The 17372-nt window shown below is 37.4% G+C and overlaps 1 protein-coding gene across 28 annotated transcripts in view; it reads left to right on the top strand.

Moving 5' to 3' along the window:
* The window catches only part of MYCBP2 (MYC binding protein 2), a 275983-nt gene that overhangs the window by 31362 nt on the left and 227249 nt on the right, over positions 1–17372 (top strand). For all 28 annotated transcript variants that reach the window (XM_063650979.1, XM_063650974.1, XM_054446938.2 and 25 more), the window contains exons 3-4: positions 7378–7593; positions 16922–17075. In XM_063650979.1, the coding sequence (XP_063507049.1) occupies positions 7378–7593; positions 16922–17075 (370 nt within the window). The remainder of the gene's footprint in view (positions 1–7377; positions 7594–16921; positions 17076–17372) is intronic.

The following is a 17372-nucleotide window of genomic DNA, read 5'->3' as shown; positions in this document are numbered from 1 at the left end:
TTTAAGTTAGTGTTTTTACTATTGTAACTGAGAGAAATCTACTTCAAAGTAGCAAACCTAAAATAAAATGAAAGGTTGGGGGATGGCATTTATTTGGTGGCTCTATCTTGAGACATAGCTGGATCCAGGGATGAAATAATATCATCGGCCGGGCGCAGTGGCTCACACCTGTAATCCCAGCACTTTGGGAGGCCGAGGCTGGCAGATCACGAGGTCAAGAGGTCGAGACCATCCTGGCCAACATGGTGAAACCCTGTCTGTACGAAAAATACAAAAATTAGCTGGACGTGGTGGCACGTGCCTGTAGTCTCAGCTACTCAGGAGGCTGAGGCAGGAGATTGCTTGAACCCGGAAGAAGCAGGTTGCAGTGAGCTGAGATCGCACCACTGCACTCCAGCCTGGCGACAGAGTAAGAGTCCATCTCAAAAATAAATAAATAAATGAAATAATCAAACCCGTATTTTCAGCTCTTGCTTCTGCCTTCCTCTGTGTATGGACTTATTACCTGTGACTGAGGGCTGAGGCTGCCAGCAGCTCCAGCTCCATTTGCTCTGAGCAAGAGACAATCTCTTCTACTAGTCATAGCAGAAAGTCTTGGGTAGGATTTTCGGTTTACCTGCATCATTTGCTTTGACCACAGAGATATGGGATACTTTGGTTAGACTGAGTTATATTTTTAACCCTGAGATGGGCAGTGGGTGAGCACCCTGGTGAATAGGCCACATGGAATGAGGGAGGAATAGTTACCCTAAGTGTTGCCGGGTAGGCAGAAAAATAATGTCTGTTCACTGTATCCCTTCTCATTACTTCTGCTTCTGGGATAGAGGAGGGAAGTGGAGCGCATTGTCAATATACAGAAAACCTCTAACAAATACAGTCATTCCAACCTCTATCCCTTTTCAACTTTTTGGTGCTATGTGCAAATCAGAGTATGGGAATCTTGAATATCTTTTAAGTTTTTTTTAAGGTTTCATTTGGTGATTTTCCTGAAGTGGTGGCATATGATATCCAGGAAGAGGTGAGGAGAAGTCAAGGTCTTTTGTCCCCTTCAATTCAGCCTCCAACTAGCTTTGTGCCCTTAGTAATTCAGTTTTTTTCCTCTTGCCTTCAGTATTTCTATATCTTCTTTTTAAGAGTAGTTTGAGATAACAGTGATATAAGTAAGTTCATTCATTTATTCCTCAAACATTAATTGCATGCTGAGTATGTGCAGGCATTATGCTGGATGTTTGGGATACAAAGATGAGTAAGAGGCATTTTTTGCTCATGGAAAGCATATAAAGTAGTAAAATGGTGTTGTTAGTCTCCTTGACCTGTATTACTTTTTCCAGATTATTTTTCATCTACCCTCTTTTTGAAAGTTATTTTTAAAATGCCATTTAGCTGGCATTTTATCTACTTTATATCTCCTTTATATTATATCTATCTATCTATCTATCTATCTATCTATCTATCTATCTATCTATGGCCATTATATCTACTTTATGGCTATCATCAACCCCTCTATTTCTCCTCATCCATCAGTCATCTCCTTTATTTAGTTTCCATCTTACCCAGGTTAGATACCACAGTCTTTCTTTTTAAAAAAACTCTTATTTACTCTGTAACAAATTACACAAACTTGGTGGTTTAAAATAAAACTCGTTATCTTACAGTTCTGGAAATCTGAAGTCCAAAATGGATCTCACTGAGCTAAAATCAAGGTGTCAGCAAGGCTGTATTCCTTCTGGAGGCTCTAGGACGGAATCTTTTTTTGCCTTTCCAGTTTCTATAATAGAGGCTGCTCAGATGTCTTGGGTTGTGGCCCCCTTTCATCTTCAAAGCCAGTGGTGGTTGGTTGAGTTTTCTCATGCGGCATCACTGATAGTTTTCTGTTGTTTTATCTCCTCCTCACTGTCCAGCCTCCCTCTTTCACTTGTAAGGACCCTTGTGATTACATTGGCCCATCCAGATAATCTGTGCATTTCAAAATCCTTAGTTTAATCACATATACAGAGTCCCTTTTGCCATGTAAGGTAATATTCACCTGGGTTCTGGGGAATTAGGGTGTAGATGTTTTTGGAGGCTATTATTTACCTACCATATCTCCCTTGTATATTTGTTGCATTAATCTGACAAAACTCAGTCTTGCGTGAATCCAGTTATTTTGTCCCTCCCTTAAGGTGAGTTCCATGTGCTGCCAAAGAGAGTTATACAAGAGTTAACTGATAACAATACACATTCATGATCATCAATCTCAAGTATACCATAGCCGGACTATCTTATTATTTTTTCTGGTCAAATAGTTCTCTTTTCTTCTGTGATTATTTCAGACCTTTGCCGTGCTCCTCAAACCTCTGATAAATTCTGCCTTCCAGCATATGACTTCACTGTCTTACAGGAGAAATCAAATTCATTACTCAGAAAAGTTCCTCAACTTCCTGATCCCAAATGTGTCTGTCTTTAGGCTTCTCAGCAGCTGAGCCTGGCATAGAGATTTGAAGTTTGCAGTTCAGTAAGTTTTGAAAGTTAACATTCATGCATAGAAGCACTACTGCAGTCAAAGTTCAGAACATTTCTATCATCTCCAGGGGTTTTCTTTTTTTTTTCTTTCTTTTTTTTTTTTTTTTGAGACGGAGTCTCGCTCTGTCTCCCAGGCTGGAGTGCAGTGGTGTGCGATCTCAGCTCACTGCAGCTTCTACCTCCTGGATTCAAGCAATCACCCCGCCTCAGCCTCCTGAGTAGCTGGGATTACAGGTGCCAGCCACCATGTCCAGCTAATTTTTGTATTTTTAGTAGAGACAAGATTTCACCATGTCGGCCAGGTTGTCTCAAACTCCTGACCTCAGGTGAACCACCCGCCTTGGCCTCCCAAACTGCTGGGATTACAGGCGCGAGCCACTGTGCCCGGCCGGTTTTCTTACCCTCTGCTGATTCCATCCCTCCCTATAACCCTGGCTATAGACAACCACAGATATATTTTCTGTCACTGTAGATTAATTTTCATTTTCTAGAACTTCATATAAATGTGATCATATTGTGAGTACTCTTTTTTTTTAAAATCTGGTGTCTTTCCCTCAGCATAATGATTTGTGTTCATGTTGTTCTATATCAATAGTTCATTCCATTTTTTTTGCTGATTTTATATACATATATATGCACTTGTGTGTGTATGTGTGTGTGTTCAGTTTTCTTGGGTGCATACTGAGGAGTGGAATGGTTAGGTGGTTTTTCCTTTGATTTGCCAGCAGGACTTATAAATCTCACAAGCAATTTATACTCATGGCTAAGATTTATTACAACAAAGGATACAGAGCAAGCAGCAGGAAAAAGGTATGTGTTTGTGATGTATAGGGAGTTATGGCATAGGCTTCCTAGTTCTTCGTTGACTGAGCTTTCATGTCAGAAAGAAAGACATGCTTTCTCTCTGGCAGTGAACTACAGATAAATGTGTGTATTGTTTTTGCTCAGATGAGTTTTAGAATTCAAGACTTTTTGTGGGTTTGGTCACATAGACATATCTTGTTAGTCAATCAGACATGGTAAGTGAAACTCAGGTACACATCGTAAAGCTTGATGTTTGTACATGCAGAGCAGTCTGACAGGCCAGGAGGCATGGTCCATTGCTCCATGTGTTCATAACACAATCATCAATCACTACCACAAAGAAAACTCTAAACATCCACATTCCCAAAGGTTAGCCAAGGGTCAATAATGGTTTCCTTGGGGAAATACAAGGAGTAAGCAATCATGCCTACAGCATTAACTTTTTCCTCAGAGTTGGCACGGTAAATGTACGTTTAACTTAGCTTTTTTTTTTTTTTTTTTTTTTTTTGGGACGGAGTTTTGCTCTTGTTCCCCAGGTTTGGAGTGCAATGGCACGATCTCGGCTCATTGCAACCTCCGCCTCCCAGGTTCAAGCAATTCTCCTGCCTCAGGCTCCCGAGGAGCTGGGATTACAGGCATGCACCACCATGCCCGGCTAATTTTGTATTTTTAGTAGAGACAGGGTTTCTCCATGTGGAGGCTGGTCTCGAACTCCTTACCTCAGGTGATCTGCCCGCCTTGGCCTTCCAAAGTGCTGGGATTACAGGGGTGAAACACTGCGCCCGGCCTGTACATTTAGCTTTTTAAGAAACTAGAAAACTCTTTTCCAAAGTGGTTGTTCCAATCTGTAGTCACACCAGTAGTATATGACCAATCTAGTTGCTTCATATCTTTGCAAACATATGGTATTCGCTTTTTAAATTTTAGTCAGCCTACTGAGTAGGGGTTTCCCATTGTGGTTTTAGCTTGCTTTTCTCTAATGACTAATGATGTGAAATCTTCTCATGTACCTTTTGCCATTCTTATTTTTTTGATGTGAAATATCTGTTCAGATCTTGCCTCTTATTTTTGTAATTGTCTTCTTCTTATTGAATTGCCAGAGTTTCTCATATATTCTAAATACAAGTCTTTTGTCAGATATCTGCATTCCAAATACATTTCTCCTATTCTGTGGCTTGCTTTTGGGGGAAGAATTGCCATTTTAATGGTATTGAATTTTCCAATCCATGAACATGGTATATATCTCCATTTATTTAAGTCTTTAAATTTCACTCAGCAACACTTTTTTGTTTTCAGTGTGTAGGGCTTACACATATTTTATTACTTTTATTTACAATTATTTTATATTTTTGATGTTACTGTAAATGCAGTTATTTTTGAAAATTTATTTTGCTTTGAGATGATTTCAGTATGAATGCAGTGTGTATGTGTTTGTGTGCCCCTAAGTCTGTGTAATTTTATCACATGTGTAGGTCCATGTGACTCTTACCATAGTCTGGATATACAGCAGTTCCATCACAAGGATTCTGTGTGATATCCTTTATAGCCACAGGTATCTTCCTGCCTCACCCTCTCCTTAGCTTCTGGCAACCACTGATCTGTTCAGCATTTATAATTTTGCCATTTTAAGAATGTTATCCAGTGAAATTGTGCAGTATGTAATCATTTAAGATTGGTGCTTTTTTTCCCCACTTGGCAAAATGTCTTTGAGATTCACACACATTGTTGCATATTGTTTGTTCCTTGATGAGTAAGCATTTCATGGTATGGATGTACCATAGTTTGTTTAACCATTTACCCATTAAAAGATATCTCAGTCATTTCTAGCTTTTGACTATTTTAAAAGAATGCTATTATGAACATTCGTGTACTGGTTTTTGTGTGAACATAAGTTTTCATTTCTCTGGTGTAAATGTCCAAGAGCATAATTGCTGGATTATATGGTAAGCACATATTTAGTTTTGTAGGACATTGCTGTACTTTCTTCCAGAGTGGCTGTACCATTTTACGTGACCATCAGCAATGTATAAGTTTCTCCTCATCCCCACCAGCATTTGGTGTTGTCACTATTTATTTTAGCCATTCTGATAGGTGTGTACTGTATCTCATTTTAATTTGCATTTTCCTAGTAGCTAATGATGTTGAAATTCTTTTCATGTGCTTATTTGCCCTTTGTGTGTCTTCTATATTGATGTGTTTATTCCTATCTTTTGCCCATTTGTTAATTGGATTCCTTGTTTGTTTTTACTGTTGACTTTTGAGAATTCTTTATGTATTCTGAATACTCATCCTTTGTTGGATATGTGGTTTGCAAATATTTTCTCCCAGTCTGTGACTTCAATGCTATTATTTTTGAAATTACATTTTTCAATTGTTCATTCCTAGTATGTGGATATACTACTCATTTTTATATAGTAATTTTATATCCTGTGATTTTGTTAAATCTGCATACTATTTCTGGTAGCTTTTTTGCAGATTCCTTAAGATTCTCTACATGTTTTTTTACAAGTAAAAACATTTCTTTTTAAGAAAATACTTCTTCTTGCCTTTTTCCCTTGGCTGGGTAGGACATTTTCCTTGTACTAGATAGGATATCCAGTACAATGTTGATGAGTTGCTGAGAGTAGACCAATTTGCTTGGATCACAATCTTAGAGGGAAAGCATTCAGTCTATTACCACGTTAGCTGTGGTTATTTTGTAGATACCCTTTATCAAGTTGAGAAAATTCCCTTCTATTCCTAACTTAGACTTTTTTTTTCTATCATGAATCGATACTGGATTTTTGTCAAGTGATTTTTCTGTGTTTATTTGCAGTATAATATATTTTTTCTCTGTCACAACAGTGATTGCTTTTCCAGTGTTGTGCCAACATTGTCCCTGGATTAAACCTCAGTTGGTCATAATGTATTACTTTTTTATATATTGTTGGATTTGAATAGCTAATATTTGTAATATCTCTGGATATTTGGAGAACAGATATTTGTAATATCTCTTAAGAGATTACAAATATCTTAAGACTTAAGAGATATATTAGTTTTGTAGGAAATTGCTGTACTTTCTTCCAGAGTGGCTGTACCATTTTACATGACCATCAGCAATGTATAAGTTAATGTATAATGTATGATGTAAAAACTAAAATCTCTTAAGTCATAAGAGATATTACAAATATCTCTTATGCATATATTCATAAGTTATATGCCATGCCAATTTAACTTTTTGATGTATTTCTTATTTAACAAGAGTATTTTGTTTTGTTTTTTTCCAATTCTTTATGGAAGAAGAGTCGAATATTTGGGTCCAAGTGTTTTTGGTACTTGAGGTATCATTTTGTTTATCTTAGATACTTCCTGGACATACTCTAATTATTGGAAGTTGAATTTCTAAAATGTTTTAAAACAGCTTTTTATATTTATAATGTAAATGTTGATCTTGAAATTGTAGTTGCTGTCTGATAAATAAAATATTGGACATAAAAGAGAAACTGTTTAGTCTTAACAAATTACCAATCACATGATTTTTAGCCTTTATCAATACTGATAGGTGAGAGAGAGCTTAGGGAAGCATCTACAGTTTACTTGGCATTACTGTTATTTGAATGAGAATGAAATGAGTTGATAAAAATTAAGTGTTTTTTGGGGGGGGGCCCTTCTATATCTACTTTTAAAAGCATTCAAAATGCAATCTAATGTTTGTAGTAGGTCAATGAGACTCTACAGTGTGTCTGGTGTCTCTTAGGAAGTCATCAAATGAATTTCCTTTGATACAGAACTCTAGGAGTTAAGCTTTGTTGAGTCTATTCCTGTCATGGCAATACAAGAATATTTCTAAGTTTTTTGCCTATCCCTTTCCAGCCCTTGTCAGATTGGTTGGTTATTGCTGCATTACTCAAAAAATAGTGAGGTATAGAAAAGGGGACTAGAAGTTGGGTCCATAGACTTAGGCTGTCTCTGCTGTGTCACATAATGTGTCTTCTGCAAGTCAGTTAGCATGTCTAATCTTTACTTTTATGTAAAATGGGACTTGATGATAGAAAAGAGTGTGAAATGGAAATATTCTGTTTTGTATTTCAGTCTGAAAACTTGGAGAATACAGTAATCGTACCAGATATCAAACTACATAGCAATCCTTCTGCTTTCAATATTTACTGTAATGTACGCCATTGTGTTCTGGAATGGCAGAAAAAGGAAATATCATTGGCAGCCGCATCTAAGAATTCTGTGCAGAGTGGAGAATCAGATAGTGATGAAGAAGAGGAATCCAAAGAGCCCCCTATCAAGCTTCCAAAGGTAAGCCACTGAGTTCTATTAATATTTAGATGTATAACCTGCAGGTGTTCTGGCTATAATGCATATATATGCATTGCTAAAATACATTGCTTTATGTAAAATTGCACACTAAAAATAACACGGCTTATGGGCAAAAATAGATTTGGAGCAGAAAAGGAAAACTCTACAACTTTATAACTAAGGTGCTAACAAAGTCAATAATTGATAATTCACTGGAAAGCGCAGGAAGGGAGATCAGTGGGTTGGAGTCTGTTATAGGGGCAATTAAAAAATGTACAAAAGCAGTAGGGTGGAAATGCTGGTATAGAGGCATTGAGCCATGGCAGATGGAAGTAGAGCTCTGAGCCAGTGAGCTGAGAGTAAGGTGGGCACAAGAGAAAGCCAAGAGCCCTGGAAAGCTGGGAGGTGCTCCTCGCCTGGGATGCAGGTATGCGTTTTTATTTTTCTTGAAATAGAACTACAAAGCCTCTCGGCTGTGTAGTAGCTGGGCTGAGAGCCTTTTCCTTTCTGCCTAAGCTTATAATTGTACTCTTGATATTGTAGCTTCCCTTGATTAGGAAAAAAAAAAAATCACCTATGAACCAACTGAACTTCTGCATTATTCTGATATTACTCCCTTATTTACCAGGAGCGTATAAACTAGTTGGTATTTCTATAATAGAAGTGTGTATTGTAGGCCAGGTGCAGTGGCTCACACCTGTAATCGCAGCACTTTGGGAAGCCGAGGTGGGTGGATCACCTGAGGTCACGAGTTTGAGAACAGCGTGGCCAACATGGTGAAACCCTGTCTCTACTAAAAATACAAAAATTAGCCCAGCATTGTGGCAGGTGCCTGTAATCCCAGCTACTTAGAGGCTGAGGCAGGAAAATTGCTTGAACCCAGGAGGCGGAGGTTGCAGTGAGCCGAGGTCATGCCATTGCACTCCGGCCTGGGCGACAGAGTGAGACTGTCTCAAAAAAAAAAAAAAAAGAAACTGGCTGGGCATAGTGGCTCACGCCTGTAATCCCAGCTCTTTGGGAGGCCAAGGCGGGCGGATCACGAGGTCAGGAGATCGAGACCATCCTGGCTAACACAGTGAAACCCTGTCTCTACCAAAAATACAAAAAAAAAAAAAAATTAGTAGGGTGTGGTGGCGGGCGCCTGTAGTCCCAGCTACTCAGGAAGCTGAGGCAGGAGAATGGTGTGAACCCGGGAGGCGGAGCTTGCAGTGAGCCAAGATCGCGCCACTGCACTCCAGCCTGGGCGACAGAGCAAGACTCCATTTACAAAAAAAAAAAAAAAAACCTGTGTTGTAGAACTATTCTCAATGTACTCTGTTCTGTGTAAGTATTGGTGTATTTAAGACTGGAAGGTTATTTTATATATATATATATATATATATATATATATTTATTTTTTATTTTTATTTTTTTTATTTTTTTGGAGACGGAGTCTAGCTCTGTCGCCCAGGCTGGAGTGCAATGGTGCCATCTCGGCTCACTGCAAGCTCTGCCTCCCGGGTTCAGGCCATTCTCCTGCCTCAGCCTCCCGAGTAGCTGGGATTACAGGCGCCCGCCACCGCACCCAGCTAATTTTTTTTGTATTTTTAGTAGAGACGGGGTTTCACCGTGTTAGCCAGAATGGTCTCGATCTCCTGACCTCATGATCCTCCTGCCTTGGCCTCCCAAAGTGCTTGGGATTACAGGCATGAGCCACTGCGCCCGCCCTGTTATATATATTTTTTCTATATAGTAGATATAGTTAATATTTATAACAAAAGAATAGGTGAAAATATAGGCATTTTTAAATGGTGCCTTTATATGACTTATGCATATTGCTTTTTTCTAAACAGAGATATTCAAAATGATTTTATAATTATAAATGATTTATGACTATTGCCTTTTTACTAAACTGATACCTTAAATTTATTCCTTGAAAACTTACACATATCCACAAGGGATTGTGTAAATATTTTTTACTACTTGGAAATAGCAGCATAAATGGAACCTGGTCTGAGTTCTTTTGCACATTTTATGGTGGCTGTTCCTGAGTACACCACCATCCTTAATCATATCGTCAGGTTCTTCTCACCTTATTCTTGGCAGATGGCTTGCTTCATATTTCATAGAGTAATACAGGTTTTGTGAGCTTACTCAGCTTCTTGATCAGCCATCTTCACATGTCCTTTTTGCCTCCTATTTTAGAGTGGGACCCTTTTCTTTTTCTTATTTCCTTTGTCTGCAGTGTCCTAACTGTACCTACTCTAATAGCTCCTTCCTTCCTTCCTTTGCTTTCCTTTCCTTTGCTTTCCTTCCCTTTGATTTCCTTGCCTTTGCTTTCCTTTCCTTTGCTTTCCTTTCCTTTCCTTTCCTTTCTCCTTTTTTCTTTTCCCTTTCCTTTTCCCTTTTCCCTTGTCCTTTCCGTTTCCCTTTCCTTTCCTTTCTCCTTGTTTCTTTTCCCTTTCCTTTTCCCTTTTCCCTTGTCCTTTCCCTTTCCCTTTCCTTTCCTTTCTTTCACGGAGTTTTGCTCTTGCTGTCCAGGCTGGAGTGCAATGGCATGATCTTGACTCACTGAAACCTGTGCCTCCTGGGTTCAAGCAATTCTCCTGCCTCAGCCTACTGAGTAGCTGGGATTACAGGCATGTGCCACCGTGCCTGGCTAATTTTGTATTTTTAGTAGAGATGGGATTTCTCCATGTTGGTAAAGCTGGTCTCAAACTCTGGACCTCAGGTGATCTACCCACCTTGGCCTCCCAAAGTGCTGGGATTACAGGTGTGAGCCACCGTGCCTGGCCAATAGCTTCTTTCTTTAACCTAAAACAAACATGTTTATCTTTAATATGGGAGCTGCTCTACGTAGAAATTATGGTCTCTAATTGTAATTTCTTATGCTTAACTAGGAGAGATTGAGATAAAAAACATAGTTGAGTTAGGACATAAGGCTGGAGGACTTGTATAATTTACTTTTTAGTTAGAATACCAATTCTGTGTATGTGTGAGTCACACTGTATTATAGTAATTGTGCTACTTAAGTTCAATATTGTGAGAGAAGACAAAAGCCTGGGTAAATTTTTTACACAGGTATGCAGATTTTGAATAGTAAACTGTAGTTCAAATTAAATTGCATAAACAAGAACAATGGATTCCTAGGGTGTTTAAAAACATCAGGATTAGTGAGTATTAAATGAAATATCAGGCATTCTTAAGATAACCTTTTGCAGCATAATTAACAGAGTCAAAGGGGGATCTTTCAAAGAAAATTAAAGAAGATCAGATAGCCCAAGTGATTAATACTGAATTTTCCACCAAGTACTGACCTGTCTGCAAACAGGGTTAGCGTGGGTAATGGAGCCAAACTGCTGGGGCTCAAACACCATTAAAATTACTAGCTATGTGATACTGGAAGTTATTTGACACATCCGTGCCTCAGTTTTGTCATCTATAAATTGGGGGTTGCATCTACCTCATAGGGTTGTGGTGACAATTTAAATGAATTAATGGATGTTGAGTGCTTGAGAGAACAGTACCTGCCAGAAAGAAGTGCTCGCTAAATGATATATATAGTTATAAGTGTCAGGTTAGGTGCAAACAAGAAAATGTGTAGGTGCAAATGAATTTGAGTTACTTGTCAAGGAACTCTTCAGTTTATTAAAAAAATTATGCAAGCAAATGAAACTTCTAGAGAATCAGTGCAATCACCTGATGAATGAGAGGTGAGGGGAGAGGAAGAAGTGATGGGATGCCTCTATGCAGAGGCAAGCAGATACTATGGGTGGGGAGTGAAACTTTCAGGTGATATTTTTTGGCAGCCATTTCCATGACATGAAGGATTGACACTGAGGACGAAATTAGTCTCTTAAGGTTTGAGGTGATGAGATTTGAAGGCAAGTGGGAAATGTTGGCATTTTTCTTTTCCCTTTGACCGTCCCTGTGCCTCAGCCTCAAATGCTGCTGTCTGTTATCCTAGTTTGCTCCTTTTCTTTGTTCCTCTGTTGTTCCTCCTAAGTGTGTGGCTGTCCCATTCCTTCTTGCCTGAGGTTTCTGTCTCTCCTACTCTTTTTTTTTTTTTTTCCTTAACATGATTAAGACAGTTTTTAATCTGTTGTTGAAGTGTTGTTGAAATACAGTTTTATTTTTCCAATTCTTGAGTTTTAAAATTTAGTTACTAATAAATTGAGTTTGACTGTTATATAGACCTTGATTGTCACCCTTTTTTTTGCTTTTTGCTTTTGTTTTTGTGTTTTGTGGATCAGTAATCATTGATATATTTAAAGGAGCTTTCTATGCCCTGAATGCTTCTACATTAAATTTTTTACCCAGCTCAAACTGTCACTAAAATCTATATCCTCTAAAACTTTACAGATTTTATAGCTATATAATTTTTATTATTTTTGTTTTTATTTTCATTTTGAGACAGGGTCTGGCTCTGTCACTGGGGCTGGAGTGCAGTGGCGTGATCTCAGCTCGCCGTAACTTCCGCCTCCTAGGCTCAAGCGATCATCCCACCTTAGCCTCCCAAGTAGCTGGGACTACAGGCGTTTGCCACCACCCCAGGACACTTTTCGTATTTTTAGTAGAGATGGGATTTTGCTAGATTGCCCGGGCTGGTCTCGAACTCCTGAGCTCAAACAATCTGACCGCCTCAGCCTCCCAAAGTACTGGGATTACAGGCATGAGTCACCATGCCTGGTGCATAATTTTTAAATAGTAACGCTTAGAATTCATATTTCCCATCTGAACCCATTTGAAGCCAGTCATGCCACATTATTAAAAGATTTAGACTTACGTAGGATCATTTATTTCTTAATTCAGTATATTCTTTTTGAATTTGTAGCCAGCATTATATTAGGTCCTGAGAACAAAAGGATGAGACATAATTCCTGCCCTCAAGAAAGCATTGTCTTGTAGGGATAAGAACCAGGTTAATAAGTATTCTCTAGTGCCTTAAGGATTGATAGGGAGTGCTAGATATAGTGGAACACGTTAGAGAAAGGACTCAACACTGGCTGAGATAGAGCAAGAGAGAGAGAGCAGGAAGCTAAATCATGAAGGGCCTTATGTGCCATGTAATTGATTCAGATGTTATCTCGTGATTAGTAAATATTGAAGATTTTAAGCAAAAGAATATCATCAGACTTACATGAGTGCCTCAGACTCACCACCCTGTAGTTATGGATATGCCTTACTAACACTGGAGTAACTTTGTACTCCAGTTAGTAAGGCATATCCATAACTACAGGGTGGTGAGTGAGATTGGAGACAGAGGAACCATTTAGGCAGTTATTGCAGTTGTCTAGAGAGTGTTAATGAGGGTTGGAATTACGGTAGTGACAGTGTTTTGGATATAAGAAATGTTAAGCAGAATTGACAGGAATTAGTAATAAATTGGCTATAAAGACTGAAAAAGAAGGCAGAATCTAAAGATATTCTTAAAGGTTTTGTGTGGTGAGGCCCTTTACTGAAAGAGGGAAAACTGGATAAGGAACAGTGCTTGGCTGAAATGATGATCAAGTTTAGTTCTGCACATGCTGATTCTGAGGTAAATGCGAAGTGTCCAGTGTGTGCTATGTAGGTCTGAAGTTCAAAAGATAAGTGTCAGCTAGAAAAATAGATTTGGGAGTTATCACTATGTAGGCACAAGTTGAAACAAATTTCTATGAGAGATGGGGGGGGTGGGATCAAGAACATTGTTTGAAAAAATAGCTTTGAAAAGTTGAAAAGTTTTGAAAAGTTCTCTTGCTCTAGGTGTGAAGAGAAGGGAAGAAGATGGTGGTAGTCATGGATAAATTTGTTAGGCAAGGAACTCACAAACTTCACACTCATACTTTCTTTCTTTTTTTTTTTTTCAGATGGAGTTTCACTCTGCTTGCCCAGGCTGAAGTGCAGTGGCGCGATCTTGGCTCACTGCAGCCTCCACCTCCTGGGTTCAAGTGATTCTCCTGCCTCAGCCTCCCAAGTAGCTGGGATTACAGGCATGCGCCACCATGCCTGGCTAATTTTGTATTTTTAGTAGAGATGGGGTTTCACCATGTTGGTCAGGCTGGTTTGCAACTCCTGACCTCAGGTGATCCCCCAACCTTGGCCTCCCAAAGTGCTGGGATTATAGGTGTGAGCCACCGCACCCAGCCTCACATTCAGAATTTTCCACCTTAGCCTTCTCCTCCTCTCCTTCTGCTGCTGCCTCTTCCCTCTCCTTTTTTCTTTGTCTCTAGATTTTTAAATTTTTTATTATTTGTAGATATTCTCTCTGTACCAAATATTTGCTTTATACAAACAATTTTAAAAGACAGTATACTTCACTCTATGGTAATATGTAAATATAATTTTGATTTCCTTTTGAGCTTTTTCAAATATAAAAGTATCAGAAGTGATTTTAGGACCTTTTAACTGAACAAGATACAATTTTTAAGGGTAAAGAGTTAATTATTAAATCCAAATGTGATGTAACTAAACTTTTATGATCACACTTATTCATGAAATAATAAAGTCACATTTGGAAATATATGATTTGAAAAGGGCAAAATAAAACCTTGAAAGACTCATTATATATCATTTTTCTTTGGCCAGATATATTTTTATCTCACTTTCCTAATATATTAGACTGGCTGTATCAGGTAATTATTTGGGCTTTGTGTTTCTTTATCTTTCAAATATGATAGATAACCTTCAAAATTTAATTATTTGAGAGCAGCAGTAAAGGTAAAATTCAGTAAATTTACAAAAGACTATTTTCTGAAGAGAAGTGCGAAAGCATGTGTTGGGTAATTAGTTATAGTTCGTTATTGAAAGTATTGAAGCTTCTTGTGTTCTTTTATTGTTATAATTATTATTTTTCTTAAATATCACATTTATTTATTTATTTTGCTAATTATACATATTTATTGTAGATAATTTGAAAAATCAGAATGTCTTTCTAAAGAGGTATTAAAAATCAGAAGTAATATTTGAAATACCATTAACCAAAATATACCCCAATATAAAGATTTTTATTCCTTTGTCATTTTTTCTATGTACACATTAAAATGTTTTTTACACACAAATGAAATAATACTATATTGGCAGGACTATATTTTTTCTCCTTACACTCTTCCTTCCTGATACTGAAGGAGGGAGAAATATGTGTTTTCATTGACTGTAAGACTTCAAACTGTTTTAAAGTCTACTTTCAAAGTTCAAACTTTTGGTAAAATACCTTATACTTAGCCAAACAGCAGAAAAATACTTATTTAAGAACATATCTGATATCTCTGTGCAATAATCCATAGCTAAATATTAAAAATTCTTTAATAGTTGCAGAACTTGAGGTTGATTTTTGTTGTGTATTGAATATATATTACTATTCTGAAAATGAATGTTTTCCCATTTGTTAAACAAAAAGTCTACAATGAACCAAGACGTGGATGATTAGTGAGACTCTCACAGTGTTTAACCCAGACAGATGAAGAGTTCTCTATCATGATCATTGTGACCAAAGTTTTATGGGCCAGTCTCACTACAACCGGCTAGCTCTGTTTCTAGGCAGCCCACCTGAGTTGCCTATTGCCATTTACTTGTTATTACACCTTAAACTTACCAGAGAGATCAAGAACCTGTTTATTAGGCAGTCTTACTGTTTCTGGCAAGGTTCAATAATTCCTTTGTCACTGTAGGAAACTGTATCTATAATAAATGAACCTTAGCCAAAAATGTCATCTGTGAAGAATCCTCTTGGATTTATGAAAAATCATGGTTGGTAGCAGAGTAAGCAATCTGAAAGAATGACAGAATATAGTAGTCTTCCATTGGCTTGAGAATAGAGCCCTGTATTTTGTACTCTGGAGATCTTTGACTTCACATTTCTCTTTCCTGTAAGTACATAAGCAAATAGAAATCTTGGGCAGCATGTTTTTATTTTCTAGTCCATTCCAGGAAAAGAAACTATATCAAATGTGAAAGTTGAATCACTTAATGTGTTTAATCAATTGAAACTCTATGCAGGCTCTTCTGTAATGTTAGCTATAATCAAGTCTGTTAGCATTTTAGATAACTTCTCTAAAGACAGTCCTCCTAGTTATTTGACTTCTCAGCTATATCTGTTGTTTCCAGAAAACTTGTAAATGTTAATCAGAACTACAATTGACTTACCTTCAGCCGATTTGCTTCTGGTTTAGAAAATGTACTTCTGAGATGCAGTGGTTGTTAGCAAACAATTTAGTGAATAAATTAAACAAATATTTAATGTGTGCCTACCATATGCTAGGTAATTGGCTAGGCATGGGAGGTATTAAGCCATTTAAGACATGTTCCTTGTATATTGGAAGATATACAAGCCTTTTAAGACATGTTCCTTGTATATTGGAAGATCCCAACATGGTTGGGAAAATGAAAACAAAAATAGTTACACTATAATGTAATAAATGCTATAACAGAGGTCTGTACTGAGTATGAATTATATAGCATGACTAATTTACCCTATTAGATTACAAACTCTTGTAGGACAGGGTCTAGGATACCTTCATATTTCCTAAAGTGAGTTTGCACAATATGAGTGCTTAGGAGGTATTTATGTAATATATGAATTAACGCAAAAATATCAGCAGAGAGACTGTTCTTCCACTGTTGTGTTCAATAGAATTAATGGTTTTGGGAGTTTCTACTAATTAGTCTTATTTCAATTTTTCTGTTACTTCTCCAAACAATTTACTTAATACTTCCTGAACTGGTTCTCAGAATGTTGACATTGCCTGAGAAATGGAATTTGTCTTTTGTTTTATCAGTCTTATGAAGGTGTATCCTTAAACTCATTCATTGCAATTTGCTCTCTCAATCTTTAGTAACAGATTTATCTCTTTTGCTGGATATAGAGTCTGATTTTTCTTGCACCTGATGAGGAATAGTAAGATAATTAAAGGAAAAGTACCAGTGATATTTTTAGCTAAGCAGTTTTAAATTGTTTTGTGATCATCCTACAAGAAGGGATACCAACTATAAATAATAATATAGTGATTGTACCATTATAGAAAAGGCTAAGATGAAAAGCTCCTTATAAAATCTTTTTACTATATGTGCTGTGTTGACTTTATTTCTGATTATAGGTAACAATTAACATGACTTTTGACAAAAAGAGTACTGAGTTTTCCTTGAGTACAATCAAATGAACTTTGCAAATTAATATAGTTTATTTCTTCCGAGTGAATGCAATCTAGTCTCTAGTTCATTGTTATAAGCCATTTTCATGATGTTTTATTATGGCTCCATTATACATATACGTTATCATTTGCTGTGGAAGTAACTTGTACCAACTAAACTGCTTAGAAAGTGTTACTAGCTTACATGTCATAAAGTATATATATTTTTTCCTTTTAAATAGATTATTGAGGTTGGCCTTTGTGAAGTTTTTGAATTGATCAAGGAGACACGATTTTCTCATCCATCCCTGTGTCTCAGGAGTCTCCAAGCCCTGCTCAACGTGCTGCAGGGCCAGCAGCCAGAAGGCCTCCAGTCTGAGCCACCTGAGGTCCTAGGTAAGAGCCAAGGCTGATTCAGTGAAGCATTTAAAAGTGAATATAATTAATAATAGAGTATTGTACACTGCAAAATTGTTAGGAGAATATTTCTAAAGTTCTCACTACAGAAAATATTAAGTACTTGAGGTGATAGATGTTAATTAGTCCACATTTTATTCATGAATCATAACATCACTTTATACCCCATAAATTTATACAATTATAAATTGTCAATTTGCAGTTTTTAAAAAGTGAAGAGCTTCTCTTATGATGCACACACAATAGCCTATAATGCAGTCTTTATTTAATTGTGGT

The sequence above is a fragment of the Pongo pygmaeus genome, chromosome 14, assembly GCF_028885625.2.
Source record: "Pongo pygmaeus isolate AG05252 chromosome 14, NHGRI_mPonPyg2-v2.0_pri, whole genome shotgun sequence".
NCBI classification, from domain to species: Eukaryota; Metazoa; Chordata; class Mammalia; order Primates; family Hominidae; genus Pongo; species Pongo pygmaeus.
Note: the sequence above shows the minus strand (reverse complement) of the source record. Positions and strands in the feature narration are given on the sequence as shown.